Genomic DNA, 16,330 nt, shown 5'->3' on the forward strand with positions numbered 1-16,330 from the left:
TCCTGCTATGGGCATTTTCCTGTGGAAATTTGAAGGCAGTAAATGGGAGCAGCCATGGAGGCATCATTTAAGTGATTTCTGTGATTCTATTAGGCAGAACCCTAATAGAACTTTGGGGACACCCAGCTTCTTGAGGCTTTTTTGTCAGCAGCTGTGATACTGTTAGGCTGATTGTTTTGTATACTTCCAGGAAGTGTGAATAATTTTCAGGCAATGGAACTTTGAGTAAACAGAAACCTTGTAACTACATCAAATGATAAGTCTTGTGTTGTCTAAACTGATTGTTTTCAATGCCGCAGTGCAAAGACCTGACCTGGCCTTCTAGCTGTGGGGAAAATCCTCGTATCTGTGTCAAGGGAATTCTCACGCTGCCCAAGCCAGTGCATTTCAAATCTTCTGCCAAGGAGGGCTGCAATGTAAGTAGAGGCATGCAAAATACTGAGAAATATTTTTCCTCACAAAAAATAAATGTGACACGTAAATGGATTTTTTAAATTGACCAAAAATCCACTCCTGTGACATATTTGCTGTGGTAACTTGCCCAGGTGTGTTTTACTTCCCCCAACTTCTCAAAATCCTCTTAAAAGCCTTATTCCACTTCCTCCCCCTATATCCAGCCTTGCATTGTACTCTTGCCTTCCTTCCCTCACAAGCTGGCAGGACAGAGAAGCTCACAGGGGGCTGAACCATGAGCAGCTGGCCATGGCACCTCCATGGGTGCCAGAGGAAGGCTGGGCATACCTGAGGGTGCACACTCAGCCCAGGGAAGGTAGCTGAGGTACTGCCTCTCATCTGGCAGGAGACAATATTCACACTTTGTCTCTCAGAAAATAGGAAAAAATGGTCATGTGGGACAAGATTCCTGATAGTGGCAGTAAAGGAATATTAAGGGGGTGGAAGGTAGAGCAACATAAATCTCCCATAATGTGAGCCAAAGGTGAAAGAAAATAAAATTAGGTGGCGAGACTGTAGCAAAAGGTTAGAAAATCTGTTATGATGAAATACGTGTGTGCCGTTGTAGAGCTCCAGAAGAGATGGCCACAGCTTGTTAAGGTAGTGAAAAATAATCCAGAACTTTGGCCCTGCCAGGGTGTGACAGTGCAGGGGTAAGTGTGTGTGGACTTTGCACTATAAAAGCACACTTTTCCATGCCAACCAAAAGTGGTAGTCAGGAGCAGCGGCTAAAGAACCGGGATGCTTTGGTTTCTAGGTTTTGGGCTCAGTGGGATTCTCTTCAAATGAGGTTACTCATCTGTTTTTCTTTCTAGGACATTGAATTTATGGAAACTTTTGTTTTTGCTATTAAACTGCAAAGCCTGCAGGCTGTCAGATTAGTATTTAAAATCCAGACACAGACTCCCAGGAAAAAAACTATTGGAGAATGTTCCTTGGCACTGCGGGAGCTGAGCTCACAGGAGTCAGATCATTGGCTGGATATATCTCCTCCTTCCAAAGCACCTGTAAGTGCCAATACTGTGAAAGTGTGTTCTTATCTCACCTGGAAAGGGTTGCTGGAAATGAAAGTAAAATAATTCAGTAGTAAAAACTAGAGGTTTTGTTTTTTGTTTTTTCTTTTCCTTTACCCTACTTCCTTGGAGAAAGGCATTTTGATGGGGAAAAAATGCAGACTTTTGAACTCCGCACATAGCTGTTCTGGTCATAAACTGCAGATGTTTCTAGGAAAAGAGCTAGAGCAAGCTCTTCCACACCATGGCTCACAGCTTGAGGGAGGGACGTTCTGGGGAAATGTTCAGCAAAGAACACCGGGTAATTGTCTTTTCTGACCAAAAAAGCATCAGAAGGTCCTTAGGGCTCACAGCAAGAGCTCAGAGCAAATGGAATCTGCTTTTGTTATGGAAGAAAAGCACTAAGATCTTCAGTGGCCTGAAACTGCGGAGACAGCCATATATTTAATGTTCAGATTGCATGCTGTGAAGTAATAATTCAGACAGTTCATTTCCATTAGTGTAATAAGAAGCAGGTGGATTTTGCAGTGGGATTTCCTTTCCCCCCCTACCCTCACTTTGTTTGTTTCTTTTATAGATTGTGTCTAGACATTTGTATTTTCAACAAATTAAACTTGAATTACCAATTCAAAAGCAAATTTTATTTAAGTGTGTCTGAGTAATATGAATGATGCTCTTGACTTCTAACATAAGTTACACTTGACATTTTTTAGTTGTCATGTGAATAACCATAGTGCTTCAAAAGCAGTAAGATAAAGTCACAGAGGAAGCTGGTTTAGAAAGCATTTCATCTCAGTGTAAATTTCTGAATCATCCCGTAGCTTCTCAGTGTGTGTTGGTTTTCATCATCATTATATCCAAGAGCCCTCCAGACACTCTGGGATTCATCGCTGAAGTACCCAGTGAGGCAGCAAACCCTGCCCTCTCTGCCAACAGAAAACCAAAGCTCAGAGTCGACTAAGTGGCTTCTTCTCAAGATTACACAGAAATTTTGTGGCTGAGCTACAAAGAGAATTTGGGTCTCTGATGAACTGGGGCCTGACTTTTCTTTGTCTAACCTGTTGCTTTCTTGCTTAGTGCATTTTGGTTCATTGAAGGGCATTAAAAGCTGAAAGCAACAAAGACTAGCAGAGCCCATTCAAATGAAGGCTGTCAGGAAAGGTGGGTCTCCACTGGCCTTTTCCTGCAGCTCTTGCAGGGTTCTGAGGGTATTAGAGTGTGACAGGAGAGCAGAGGATGATTCAGTGCAACTTTTCCACTGGCAAAAATTCTAAAAAGCCCCCCAGTAATCAGACTGGAGATCTTGATACATACACTCCGTGTGTGGCAGTGGTGTATGTGTGTAGGCATGTAAAACACGAGTACTTCATAAGACAGGGAACTACATAGTATGCAGTCACCCTAAGCACTCATGACATTAAGTGACAGGGCCTTGTATCTATGGAAAATATTGCTTATATCTCCATATTGCAAAATTCAAAAGTGTGGGAGGGGAACTCTGAAGGTCTTTGTGTGAGTGGAGCTTATGTTCTCTCTCACTTCCACACCCAGATTCTGTGAAGTTGCAATGGCATGTCTGGTCTCCCCTTTATGTGTCTGCAGAATCTGTACCAGGTAAAAACTGAGGACTAGGTGATTTGGCTGCAGCCCACGAGGGCCATACGTGCACCACACATAAGCAGCTCAGCACTGGAGCACGTGTCCTGCAGCTATGACGAATGCAAGATGCACCTACTGTGCAACTGCAGGTTCTGTATACAACACATGCTTATACTTCTGTCCAGGAAATCCCAGATAGAAATGTGGGAGCCCAACATATGACAAAATTCCTGTGGTTCCTGAGTTTATAAGCAACTTAATCCAGATGTTATGGCAACATTCTTCTGCTTGCAGGTGTGCCGTGCAGAACTTCAAATAGGAACTTGTTTTCAAGCAATAAACAGGAGGATACAGTTACAGATTCTTGAAGCACAAAACCTTCCTGTTTCATCTACGCCACTGCCTTCAAGTAAGTTACATCAGCTGTTTCATGCCTCATGTCTGAAAGCATTTGTAACAGGTAAATTGCTGCTCAAATGGGTTGGCAATTCATAACATTCTTCACAAACCTCAGACTGACATATTGTGCGGTAGATTTCCATTGCCAAGGCTTGTTTCCTCAGATGTCTTACTTGATTACATTTTGTTTGGTTTGAAGACGTGTGTTTATGTATTTTGGAAGATTTTTATCCCAGTATTAATCCCGACATACAAGAGCATTAGCCTGCACTTGCTGTTTGGATGCTGTGTTAATCAGTTCAATATTACCGAACGTATTCTGTTTGTGTGACTAGTCAGGAAAGCTATTGTAGAGTTCTTTTGGCCAGACTTTTGAGAAACTGATGCAATTTGAAGCATACATATGGATCTTGTTGGTTCCTTTTTGGGTGTATTGTGAGTAACCCTTTGCATGCTATGCCTTTTTCCTTCCCTTGTGTGCTAGATTTCTTTGTGAAAGTTGGAATGTTTAGTACGGAAGGGATCGTCTATAAAAAGAAGACTCGCCTTCTGAAGTCCACTAATGGCCAAGTGAAGTGGGGAGAAATGATGGCTTTTCCAGTTAGCCAAGCAGAACAAGGAATTAGCTTTCTCATCAAGCTCTACAGCAGAAGCTCAGTGAGAAGAAAACACTTCCTAGGACAGGTTGGTTTCTGCTAAATAGCCTGACGCCCTTTACTTAAAATCTAGTTCCACAGTTTTTTTGGTATGAATTTTAAAATACTTTAAGTGAGGTGATGTATTACAAAATAGTAAATTCCACTGAACTCTTCTGTATGTAATCCAAACAAAAATGGCACTGGGCTCTTAAACGTGCACCAGCATGAGAATGGGAGTTGACACTTGATTTTGCTTTCAAAAAGAAAACCTAAAGTCAGTTTTGTGTGGAGTATTAATATGTGACACATTCTTTCCAAGAGATATAGGATCTCTTGGTTGCCTTTATCTTTCTAAAGAAAATCATAGCATCCACAGGAGCTCCATAACCAACAATGTCCTGTACAGCAAGGGGGGGGTTTGGCTTACCATAGCAATATGCCCACAACAGGGGTGTGTAAAAGGAAGCAGCAACAGCTACAATGAGACTCCATTCCTGTGTAAAACAATGCTGAAATCAGCACAATAGACTGTGTATGATCAAGTAAGAGTAGAAGTGTCCAAACACAAAATATTTTTAGCTTGTTTTTAGTTAACAGACACGACTTCAGTAGTATCTCTTATAAAGCATTTCTGTGATTGTATTTATTTAACTATCGTAAAACTCAATAATCTGGTCACATTATTCTCTCCATCATCTTCCCCTGCTTGTTCTAATTTACCATCATCCTGTCCTTTCTGTCTCTCTTCTCTTTGGTATAGTGAGCCATAGCTGCTCTTAATGCTCTGTGCTTTTCCTGACCTAGTTAGATGCAGTAACAGAATTTTAATAAATGCATAAATTAATAATGTAGACTTGATTTTGAGACAGATGGAGGACTGTGCTGTCCTTAGGTATGAAAAAATTATATTGTCTTTTTCCAGTGATGGTTTTTTGTGCCTGCTGAAGACATGTAGCTACAGGGGATGCTCATGTGCTGTAAGACATAGAAATGATGTGCCAGCATGAGTTATGTGAAGTTCCTCCATTTTTTGTAGGCTCATGTTGCACATGTCCCATCTTCCTGTTGGTAGAATTAGATTTGAAATAAGAAAAGTTAAAAAACTGTTCTCCTTAGATGTACTGCCTCAGGGGGGAAATAGCTGAGTATGATTTCGCAGTCATCTAGCAATATGTGAGGTAATCTCAATCTGACGAGTTACATTTAATTGTGGATCTTATTTTTAGGGGGCAGAAAACTTGCGCTCCTCAGAGGCTATTTGGAAAATGTTGTTTCAGCTCATGAAGGCAGATACTGCCACATAACACATGAAGATATAAAATATGGCTCAGGGAAAAATGTACTTTGAGTAATTGGCTGAGTAGCTGGAAAAAAATGAATATAGCTGGATCTATTAACTTTGTTCTTCAGAGAATGGTGTTTAATTGGATGCTGTTCTAAGCAGACAATACTTAGGTTAGGCTGCTTTTACAGGCATGTCTTTAATCATGAGCAAGATGTACATTGAATCTCTGTGGATAAAACATCAGCTGTCTGTGGTATTCTGGAAGACATTATTCTCACTTCTTGAGGACTCATGCCCCAGCAGTATAGGCTAAATGTACTTCATGGTCAAGGTTTCTGAGAAGTCTTAAAAGCACTCATTCTTGGAAGACTTGAGGAAATAGAGTCCTGTAAATAATGTTACCTACTTACATAAGCAGAATTCTTTTGGCAATGGAGGCTGGTGATAATGTTAAGGGGGAAAATTTCCTACTTGTACTTCATTTCCTCATTTAATGGCCACTATCCACTAACTGAATGCTGAGAAGAAACGGGCTCTTACTACGTGACTATGTGTAGTATGGGCATGTTAGTAACCTCTGTGGAATGCAGGTTTGGCCCTGGCTGTGGGAGTGTGCAATTTTAAATGCTCTTGGTAATGCTGGATAGCTCGTGCCGGATGCTGCATGGCTTGGAGCCAACTGCGTCCGAACACACAGAGCTGCCACTGGCCTGGGGAGCCCCTGACCCCAGCACGTGCATTTGAATACAGCAAGGAATGCTTCACTTAAAACATCTTATTAAGGACAAAAACATTATTATGTAGTGGGTTCTCTAAATTATTTTAGAAGCTAAATTTAAACAGACTCCCTGTGTTCCCAGCTGAAAGCCAAAATGTTAGGACTAGCAGAACTGCATTTGTTGCTGTTATGCTTTGGTGACAGTCTATATGTTTTATCTTGTTCTACACTTCCACGGTATTTATTTGGAACTAGTAAATGCTGGGCTTTGTAAACTCTATTTTTTTTTTTTTCCCTCTTAATGCAGGTCTGGTTAAGTTCTGATAGCAGCAACAGTGAAGCAGTAGAACAGTGGAAAGATACCATCGCAAACCCTGAAAAAGTTGTTGTTAAATGGTACAGCATTGGTCCCTCTTGAAGACTGGAGATGAACTTCAGAACTGATTTTCCTGCAAAAATTCATATGCTGTATAAAATAGTATAAATAAAAAGAAAGATATTGTTTGTGCAAGTTCTTCAGAAGTTCTCCACCGCATCATGCCTCTGTGGAAACAGGGAAAATTCAGTTCCACCAAGAGAAATGCTGGCTAAATACTATTAAAAAGAAGACTTAGGAACTGGGAAAAGTGCTCATTTGATTTCACAAAATCCATCTTGAAAATAACATGCATGCCCCTTTTGGACCTCATAAAAGCACAGAAATTCAATTTCAGAGAGAAGCAGCTTGAATCAACTCTCTTTCACTAGCCACTGACATCATGCTCATCTGCAGTGCTGTCTGTGCCAAACTCCATGGAGGGTATGAGTTGTGTCAGGGGCTTGATTCTGGGTACCTCTGAGGTTGTTGACACCATTTGATCAAAATAACGTGTGCCTGAGCAAGTGGAGAAGCTGTGGCAGCAGGAGCAGGCATAAAGGGACGTACACAATAAGGCAATACTCACAGGATTTTCAAATCTCCACTTTGAATAAAGGGTTGTTCAGGAGGGTTGCGCTCATCCTCCTCTCAAAACAGAGAGATGGAAAGATAAAAGTTCCTCTGACTTAGTGATCTTTACAAGAGGGACCCTCTAGATTTGCTCTGTTTGGGTAAATTCTGGCTGGAATCATTGGAATAGTACAAAGATGCAATGACCCTGCCTAGGATCAGAGCCATTATTTTTCGATTGCTTTCTTATGTAGAATACTTATATGTAAACCACTTCCACATCTAGTCAACATGCTCTAGCATTTGCTTACATTGCCAAAACACAGGCTAACATGCACAAAGGAGTAAGCAAAGATTTACTGACTTATATGCTTTTTGATATTAATTAAAATGCAGCACTGTAAGGGATTCAGACTTTGTCTAAAGGATGGGCTGCTACTACAGAAGTATTTGGTACATGTCCAGGGTGCTAAAAAATTATCTGTGGGAGTATATTTTTATTACTTGTTTCTAGTAAGAAAAAATTACCATATTTTTTATTGCAATTTGTATTTTTCCAGGAAAATCCTAAGATTGTATTTTCTATTAGTTCCCATATTTTCAGGTATTTATGCACAGTTATTTTTAAGGGAGGCGGGGGAATACCAAGTATATAGTTGATAATGTATAAATCTGAAAGCACAGACCTCTCTGCACTACTTCAACTACCTGATTAAAAACGACATACATATTTCATTAACTCCACTGCTTACATATTTGCTGTTGGCTGTCTGGACTGTACAATGCTTTGTACAGACACTGAATAAATCTATCCCTGTTCATAGCCTGGATCTGATTCCACCATCTGACAGGAACTAGAGCGGCAGTGAGAGCGTTCGCTGCAGGAAGGCAAAGGAACAAGGGGAGCAGAGGAAATGCTGGAACAGGAAAGCACCTCCTCTTCAAGCATACAGCTTGGTGCGTCTTTATTTTAACATTTTTGTCTTTGAGTGTCAGGAAAAAATGGAATCACTTAGAATTTTTTTTTTTTTTTTTTGTCAGTTGATAATTGAAACTTTCAAAACTTCAACCATCCAGATTTTTGTTAAAATTTTATATTTTGAAAACAGAAGGATTTTCACAGACTCATACATATTCTGCTTTTTGATTATAAAAGAACTGAAAAAAGGCTTTGCATGTTACTTGGAGAACAAACACTGGTTCTAGAGGCCCAGAGGATCTTGTCTGACACTGATAATTTTCAGCCAGTTAAAACAGTCAGGAGGAGCCTGGCCTGCTGGGTAAAATGAAAAAAGGAAGTGGGCTGAACTGATATTTTTGGAGTATCCTTATTTGAATACATGGATCTTTTTTATTCATTGTGGCTGAGTATTTTATTCATTGTGGCAATAAACAAAAGTGCAAACTAACTGTTTCCTGATGCAGAATGCTGTTCTGTTTAAAAGAGAGGACAGGGAATATCCCAGTGTTTTGTAGACATCAATTACCACAGCAGTGGTTCTACAGAGTTTGCCAACTCAGTGGATACTGTATAAAATGGATTTCTGGGGCTGTTTTAGGACACTTACCCTTCTTAAAGACCTAAGTAGTCTTTTCTTCTTCTTCTTTTTTTTTTTTTTTCCTTTCTTTTTTTTTTTCCCCCCATGTTAATATTTAATCTATATGTTTATAATAAAAGCTATGAACAGCAAATATTAATCTTTTTTTCCCCCAATTGTTTATACTAATGTTTAGCAGCATCTCAAAGTGAAGTTCAGTTCCTAGTTTTTCTCTGAGAAAATGCCAGCTACCAAACACTGTTTCATGTAGTGCTGCCTGCAGGGGAGTTAACTGCTGACACACAGAGGAGACTCACAAGGCTTCTCCATGCAAGATGCACACGGGTACTGCAGCATTCCGAAGGCACTGCTTCATCCTGTGCTCATTCCCAGGCTCTGGCATGCATTCGTGCAAGAATCCAATGAGTTAGCAGTTGACATGCAAGAAGAGGAAAAACAGGTGTCCTGGGACATTCTTCCAATGGTCACAGCTGTGTGTCGTCCCTGTAAAGCATCCTTAGCCACTATTTTGATTGTTACATCCAAGTTTACGGTCTTTGAAAATACTGTTAAAGCTATCTGTTCACTTTATTTGTAGATAAAAGGCACGTGTGGTTTATAGTTGGATTTGCTCTTGCTTCTAGTTGGTGACTCACCCAGTTTCCTAAAACAATTCTGATGAAGGCAGCAAAGGTTCAGAGCTGCACCGGTTTTATTCTGGTCAGCTCCCAAATGGATGTGGATGAACTGGAAGAACAATATTGATCTTATATTAAATGTTATTCATACAGAGATCTGTGCCTGAATAGTTAGAAACCAACCAGAGACTAAACTTGATCAGATTTTCCAAAAAGTCTGTGTATAATTTCACTGGTTAATCAAACAGCCCTGTTTTATTTATTTATGACTAATAGCATCCTGTATGTAAACGAGGTCAGCAAATTTATTTTTCAAGTTTTTATGTCTCAGTGACACACCATGGCATTCTTTTCAAAGAAAAAAATATGAGATTCTACCACAGAAGATGAGTGGGTGTAACCGTTTGTAAACCACATTATCAGACAACATTACTTGGAAAATAATTGTATTTGAGCATCTGATCTTATGTGATCACAACATAAATAGAGCCATGTTGTTAAATCCATTACGCATCTCTGGTTTTTCCTTTTGTTGGCAGAACATCTGTATAAAACAAAAGGTGATTTTGTAAGCGTTCAATTAAGTACATATGCCGTTTGACTCAAAAATTGTTTGCCTGCTGGAAGTTCCCTTTAGAGCTATGAGTTGATTTTGCGGCCAAAACATAAGCTTGTCTAGAAGTTTGGGGCAGGGTTGTTCCACATCTTACTTTCATCCTGCCAACATATATACGACACGGCTGCATAGTTGTGGAAAGCTTGATATACCCTCCTTGTTTTTCCAGCTTCTGCTGCAAAATTACATCACCATGTAAATACAGTGCTGTACATGATCTCATGCTCGGTGCATGGAAAAAGCCGTCACTAAAATCAGCACCATGTTTGACAAACCCTGCTCCAGCACATGTATGTTCTTTTCTCTAGCTTGCACTGAGGAACAGGCTCTTGTCTCTCAGTGCATGGCAGAACTCCCACTGTGTTCAGCAGAAGCAACCAGCCTTCAAAGCTGATTCAGTGATGGTATAATTTATCTAACAAAAGGTTACACACAGCTTTTTTTAATTATTATTTTGTTTTTAAAATAGATTAAAATCTCTTCACACTGATGTTTCTGTAGAAAGTGAATTTCATGAAAGTGAATCCACATATCTTAATGTAACGCAATTGTTCCCATAGAATTCAGAGTCTCTAAAACAAATCCTCTGTGCTTATTCTTCCCCCATATTCAAGTGTGCGTTTTTTTCCTTCCTTTGATTTGACTGTAGGCTGTTCTTCTTCCTCAGCATAAACAAATATGTAAACAAGTCTGCTTTTTGCAATTACCTTTCTGCATTTCCAGCAATGTCTCCCCTATCTTTACCTAGTACTGGGACCAGCATTATACATGTGTAATTTGCTGTTTAAAGAACTAGCTACAGGCAGAAGGCTTTCATCCTAGGGCTTGGCTCCTGTCTGATGCTCTACATGTCTGAGCTACCTTTGTTCACAGCTTCAATGTTATGGCTCTTCTGGTGCCCCCCCAAATTTCTTTGTTGTCTACCTCCATTGAATATGACAACAGGACAAATTAGTTGTCATTTTTTATGTGTACCTGGGTATCTTCATTTGCTTTTTCCTCCTCCAAAAATTACCTTAGGAAATCATTTTGTGCGATGAGAAGGAGCAAACTGTTTGTCCTTCCAACCTTTGAGGACAGTAGGACTGTTGTTTGACTGCACCGCAGTGCTTTGAGACAGAGAAAGGCACAAGGAAGAGTCATAAAAAGCTGCACCTCTGGGTGGAGGGAGGCCTGTACCCCCTTCAAGTAGGATCTGGGAATCCCTCATTAGCCTGGGGACTGAGATCCCTTGTCACATGCGTATGGCATTTTTTATCCTTATCTTGCAAAACTTTCTGAATCTACGAAATGGCTAAACAGAGACATTTTCCATAAGAGGAATGATATGGTTCACATATTTCTGTAAAGCAGAGAACTAATTAGAAGATCTTGGAGATCTTTGAAAAAAGCAGTCATAGGAATGTACTTCTTAGCTTTAATATAGCCAAATTTTGTCACTTGTCGTAGGAGTGTGACAGCAGAAGAAAAGGGCACGTACACCCCAAAACAGGGCTGGTTTTCCTCTGCATTGGTATCATTAGTCCTTTCAACACAGAGGTGGAACTATATATGCTTAACTGTCTTTTCCTGCGCTAAGGGCAAGTTGGGTTGGGAGTTGTTGAAAGGGAGGTAGTGAAGGAGGTAAAATAAAAGCAGTGCTTTTGTTTTGAAAAACATTGCTTTTCAAAGCAATGTAACATGCCTGTAACTATTGACAAAGCTTTTATTTGACATAACTAAAGATAGATGCTTACGCATTTAGGTATTTGCTCAGGTTCTGCCAGTACTTCCTGGCATGAGACTGGATTCATCCTCTCGATACAACACTTCATTCTGCTGTGTTCATTGACCTTTGAGCTCTAGACCTAATTATGCCTGACTTCCTAAGAATTCGTCCCTCATGGCTGATTGACTTTGGTGTGCAAATCGGGGCAGACTTCTGCCATCTTTTTGCTGCACATTGCGTAACTACAGAGTTTCTGTCTCTGTTGGATTCTCTCCTTTCTTACAAGAGGTGAGCCTATGGCAGTTATTCTTTCACCAGGGAAACTGGGAACTGGCTCTCTGTTTTCTACCTGAATGTTCTTGGGTTTTCTTAAATCCATTGAAGACAGAATTATCTGTGACATCTCTGCCATCAGTCACATTTGGCTGTAATAACTAATGGGCTCAAAAATTATTGTGAACCTTGGAAGAGAAATGAGTAAAAGCAAGCTTTGCTGCTTCAGGACCCAAGGGCTTAGCTGTGTTTTCCTCTGTTCCACCACGGGCCAGAGAAGCTTTTCAGATCAGCGCTGATCATGATTCCAGCAACACCAGTTCTCAAGGCAGCTCCAGCAGTCTCTCTAAAGATACATTTCTTAAAGCATGGACATTTTCTTGAAACATGTCCCTCTGTATGAAAGATCAAAGTAGTAGTATGAGCATGTGAGCCATGCCAACTGCACCAACAGCAGGAATTTTGGCAGTACAAGCCATGAATCCAGTATTCAGGTGTAGACCCTCTGTGGTGCAATGTAAACTGGGCTGTGCATTGGTAGATCTGAGCCAGCTCATCTTGTTTGGGGGTCTGGAATGCAAGCCACAGAAACTACAGTCTTCTGCAGAAAAAGCAAGAAGATTGTGACGGTGGCTGTTTATCTCTTGGAAAGATTCAGTAGCGTGTATCAAAGTCTCAGAAGTAAGTGTTCAGGGCTGGAAATACATTTTCAGCAGCTCACATGAAAATGGAAAAAAAGAAACATCACCTATAGTCTGGACTGATGCAGTGTTATTCTAAAGATCCATGATTTATGTTCTCAGTTTTAGTGCTTCCTTATTGAAATACAGCTTCATGATCAACAAGCCCTATTTTTATCTGTCTTACTAAACAGTATTTCTTGATATGGCAGGGACAGAGGAAGGTGGAAGGGAAGAATATTTACTGTGATCCTTGTCAACACTCCTGTAAGCTGCATGACTATTTCTCTGAACTAGTTTTGTAGTTTTGTGAGCTGCAAGTGGGAAGTCATTTTAACAGAAAATATTAAGATTATTAACATACTGAACAAAAGGAAAAAAAAAACCCAAACAAACAAAAAACCAAACCTAATTCTTTGCCACTGGCACTAAATCTTTTTCTTCATGTGATGCAACAAAGACAATTCTTTCTTGCCTTACAGAAGAGAAACAAATCAATAATTACATAAAATGCAGTGCTTATTAATCAGAATATAGTAACATCAAATATTCTGCTTATTCATTAAAATATAGTATTATATATCCATATCTATGTTACTAAATAACTCAGAGAGTTAAACCAGCAATTACTTTTTCAAATGTTTGATTTTTCTTCATTTGAACTCCTGCATTTCTGACTTGAGCAATGCAAATAAATTGCCTGTATTCCCTCCGAGTGAGATTGAACTTCTCTCATGCAGTAGTCATCCAATAACGGCTATCTGTAGATAATATTTAATAACTTCTTTTAATGAATTGATCTAAATTCTGGTTTAATTTTTATATTACATTACCTGTTTATCAGTATGCAGTATATGAAATAAAAATTATCTAGGTTGTTGGAAGCAAGGGTGGCAAAGCATCAGGAAGGATAAGTCATGAGGGATGCAGAACTGACTACTACCTTGTAATTCCAACAAGTGCAAATAACACTCTGGCTGATTATTCCGAGAAGTAGTGTTTGAGGCGGTTCAACGGTCTTTGCAAAATAATGCAATGTTTTTGCTCCAAGGATATCTCCTCTCAGAAGGCAGCAGCTGCTACAAAACCACAGGAAAGACCAGAAACGTCCCAATGAAGTGCTTGTGTACAGATTCTTCACTTCTGTGACTCAGCCTTTTACAGCAGAGCCAACACGCATGCTTGAGAATGCATCTGCTAAACCATCAGCCCAGCAATCCTCGCCCTAGGGTCTGAGTTCCACGGTGCTCACTCTTACAGGTAGCTAATGCTTACAGGCCATCCAAGTAGAGCTGTGCAGCAAATCTTAGTTCTAAGGATAAAAATTGGACAACTGGGGACATTAAAAAATATTTCACTAACAAGAATCTGAAATGTTCTGAATCTGCAACACATTAAGATCGCAGTAATGTCAAAGCATGCCTAGAGAAATAGGAAAGGGGGGTGTGTCTGGTTCCGTCCCGCACCGGCACCAGGCGGGAGCTGACCTCTGGCTAGCTCAGGTCAACACAGCCACAGAAGGTCCCAGTTCGTTTCAGCTTCTCAGCTTAGCAGCTGGACCCAATTGTGTCGTGACAGCAACAGCGGCAGAAGAGAAAAGGCTGGCTCTCAGCTTAGCAGGTTAAAAGATGTTTATTAGCTCCAGAGTTGAGGAGCGGAGAGGCTCAGAGCTCCGAGCTGAGAGCTGAGAGGCTGAGAGAGTTTTTTCCTCCCTCCTACCCCCTATAAGCGGGGGAGGGGTTCCAGGGAGGATACTACAAGACAACAAATCAGGGGATTCAGGGGGTAACAAGGTGTGCCCACCCCCAAACCTTGGACCACTAAAATCCAAAGCTACAGGAATTCCCCCCAGGGGGCCTATCACCTCAAGCCCTCTCCCTGAGATTTCGCAACCTGGGAGGGCTCCTCAAAGCGATAGACAGCTGCCCCAGAGAGGGGGGTTGGGGCAGAGGGGATGTTACAAGTCAGGTGAGGAGTGGGAGGACTGACGCAAAACACCTTATTATACAGACAACACAAAAGGGATACAGAATTGGGGATACAGTGAAACGAACCATAACATAAACTTCTTATATAAACCTAATAAAACAGTTCTGCACCACCACAGGGGGGAGCTTGGCATTTGAGTCTGGTCTCCTGAGACCACATGGGACAATGTGGTGGTGAGGCTTTTATCACTTCTTAACAGAGATCTATTTTCTAATTAGTGAGATTAACTTAGACCATGTATGAAAGTGTCTTACAGAAATACATCAACTGCATTACATAAAAAAAGGAAAATTACTAAATTCACATTTTTAGAAAGACCTGCTGAAGTATGTGATCATTTTTGAATTTGGGGAAGCTCATTGAGGCCCCAAGGGGAGACCAAAACACACCTGGAAACTGAGATAAGAAACTGTGACACTGCAAACCGTAAAATAAATTTGTGATAACACCACTGGACTTTGCAAAGCAGCGGCATCCAGCTCACAGAAGCTCCTCTGGGTTTACTAAGGCTATGATTACATAGGTGAACCAAAATACTAGAAGGTGGTTAATGAAGAAAGGCAGAACAAAGGCAGTGACACTAATGAAGAGATTATATGAGAAAAACCCACACTGCTTCTCCATGCTGCAGCAAATGGCACAACCTAAGACAATGCTCAGCATTTTGATAAAGATGCAAAACCTGCAGTAGGCTGGACAGCCACACAAGAGACTGCTCATGTTGGTACCCTGGGCAGAGATGAAGCAGTGACACTGATACATCAAAGGAATTCTTCGTGGTAGATGGGTCAGGGGACCAGGTTCTGACAGGTAGAGCACATAAGCTACAGACTACTGTTAGACAGGGTCACAGAATGAAAGCTAAGAAACTAATGTCACTGTGTTTATGTTGGAAACTGGCATCCAACGGCCTTGATGTCAGTTAGAGCCAGAGATGGCAAAGAAAAAAATCCTGGATATTCTGGACTTTTGGGACCTGTCACTTACTTGGCATCACAAACACACACACCCTCCCCCCATAGACTAGGGAACAAATGGTTCCTACAGCAGCCTCATAGGAGGCGGCCCTGCTGTTGAGTGAGTTTGTTACTGTGAATAGAAGTAAAACAGCCCAAAAAAAAAAAAAAAAATTATCCAACTTTCCTTTGGTGGCACACCACCAAAGAGCACATTTTGCTTAGGGAGAGAGAATTTCTATGATTCCCCCCCTGTGGCGGTCCAAGAAGTGTTTTGTTAGGTTTTTATAAGAAGTTTATGTTATGGTTCATTTCACTGTATCCCCAATTCTGTAACCCTTTCGTGTGTTCTGTATAATAAGGTGTTTTGTATCAGTCCTCCCACCCGCCACCTATCTGTGTCCATCCCCTCTGCCCCCCCTGCTCTAGGGCAGCCTATCTATCACTCCAGGAGCCCTCCCAGGTTGCAAAATCTCAGGGAGAGGGCTTCAAGTGATAGGTAGCCTGGGGGGAATTCTTTTCCTCTGGAGGTGGTTGGTCAGAGGCTTGGGGGTGGGCACACCTTGTTGCCCCCTGAATTCCCTGATTTGTTGTCTTGTTGTAACCTCCCTTGAACCCCTCCCCCACTTATAAGGTGGAGGAGGGAGATTCAAACTCTCTTCAGCTCTGCTCTTCAGCTCTGCTCTCTCTGGCCTCTCCGGCCTGAGGTTTGGACCGGCTGCGGAATTCCCGCAGCCCGGCCTGAATAAACATCTTTTAACCAGCCTTTTCTTCTGCTGCTGTTGCTGTCACGACACTATTGGGTCCAGCTGCTGCTGAGAAGCCGATCCACCAGGTAATAGCCTGCGTGCCAATCCGAACTGGGAACGTCTGCAGCTGTGCCGACCAGAGCTAGCCGG

The 16,330-nt window shown here is 41.1% G+C and overlaps 1 protein-coding gene across 7 annotated transcripts in view; it reads left to right on the top strand.

The window, feature by feature from the left end:
* Window positions 1-9,457, top strand: part of TC2N (tandem C2 domains, nuclear) — a 38,116-nt gene extending 28,659 nt beyond the window's left edge. For 6 of the 7 annotated variants that reach the window (XM_040068825.2, XM_040068822.2, XM_040068827.2 and 3 more), the window contains 5 exons: window positions 300-416; window positions 1,269-1,460; window positions 3,360-3,474; window positions 3,949-4,148; window positions 6,413-8,130. In XM_040068825.2, the coding sequence (XP_039924759.1) occupies window positions 300-416; window positions 1,269-1,460; window positions 3,360-3,474; window positions 3,949-4,148; window positions 6,413-6,523 (735 nt within the window). In that variant the 3' untranslated portion in view covers window positions 6,524-8,130. Of the gene's footprint in view, window positions 1-299; window positions 417-1,268; window positions 1,461-3,359; window positions 3,475-3,948; window positions 4,149-6,412 lie in introns of all 7 variants that reach the window. The other variant, XM_040068828.2, reaches the window with a different exon arrangement.
* Window positions 9,458-16,330: the final 6,873 nt, after the last annotated feature.

The sequence above is a fragment of the Hirundo rustica genome, chromosome 6 (assembly GCF_015227805.2).
Source record: "Hirundo rustica isolate bHirRus1 chromosome 6, bHirRus1.pri.v3, whole genome shotgun sequence".
Taxonomy (NCBI): domain Eukaryota; kingdom Metazoa; phylum Chordata; class Aves; order Passeriformes; family Hirundinidae; genus Hirundo; species Hirundo rustica.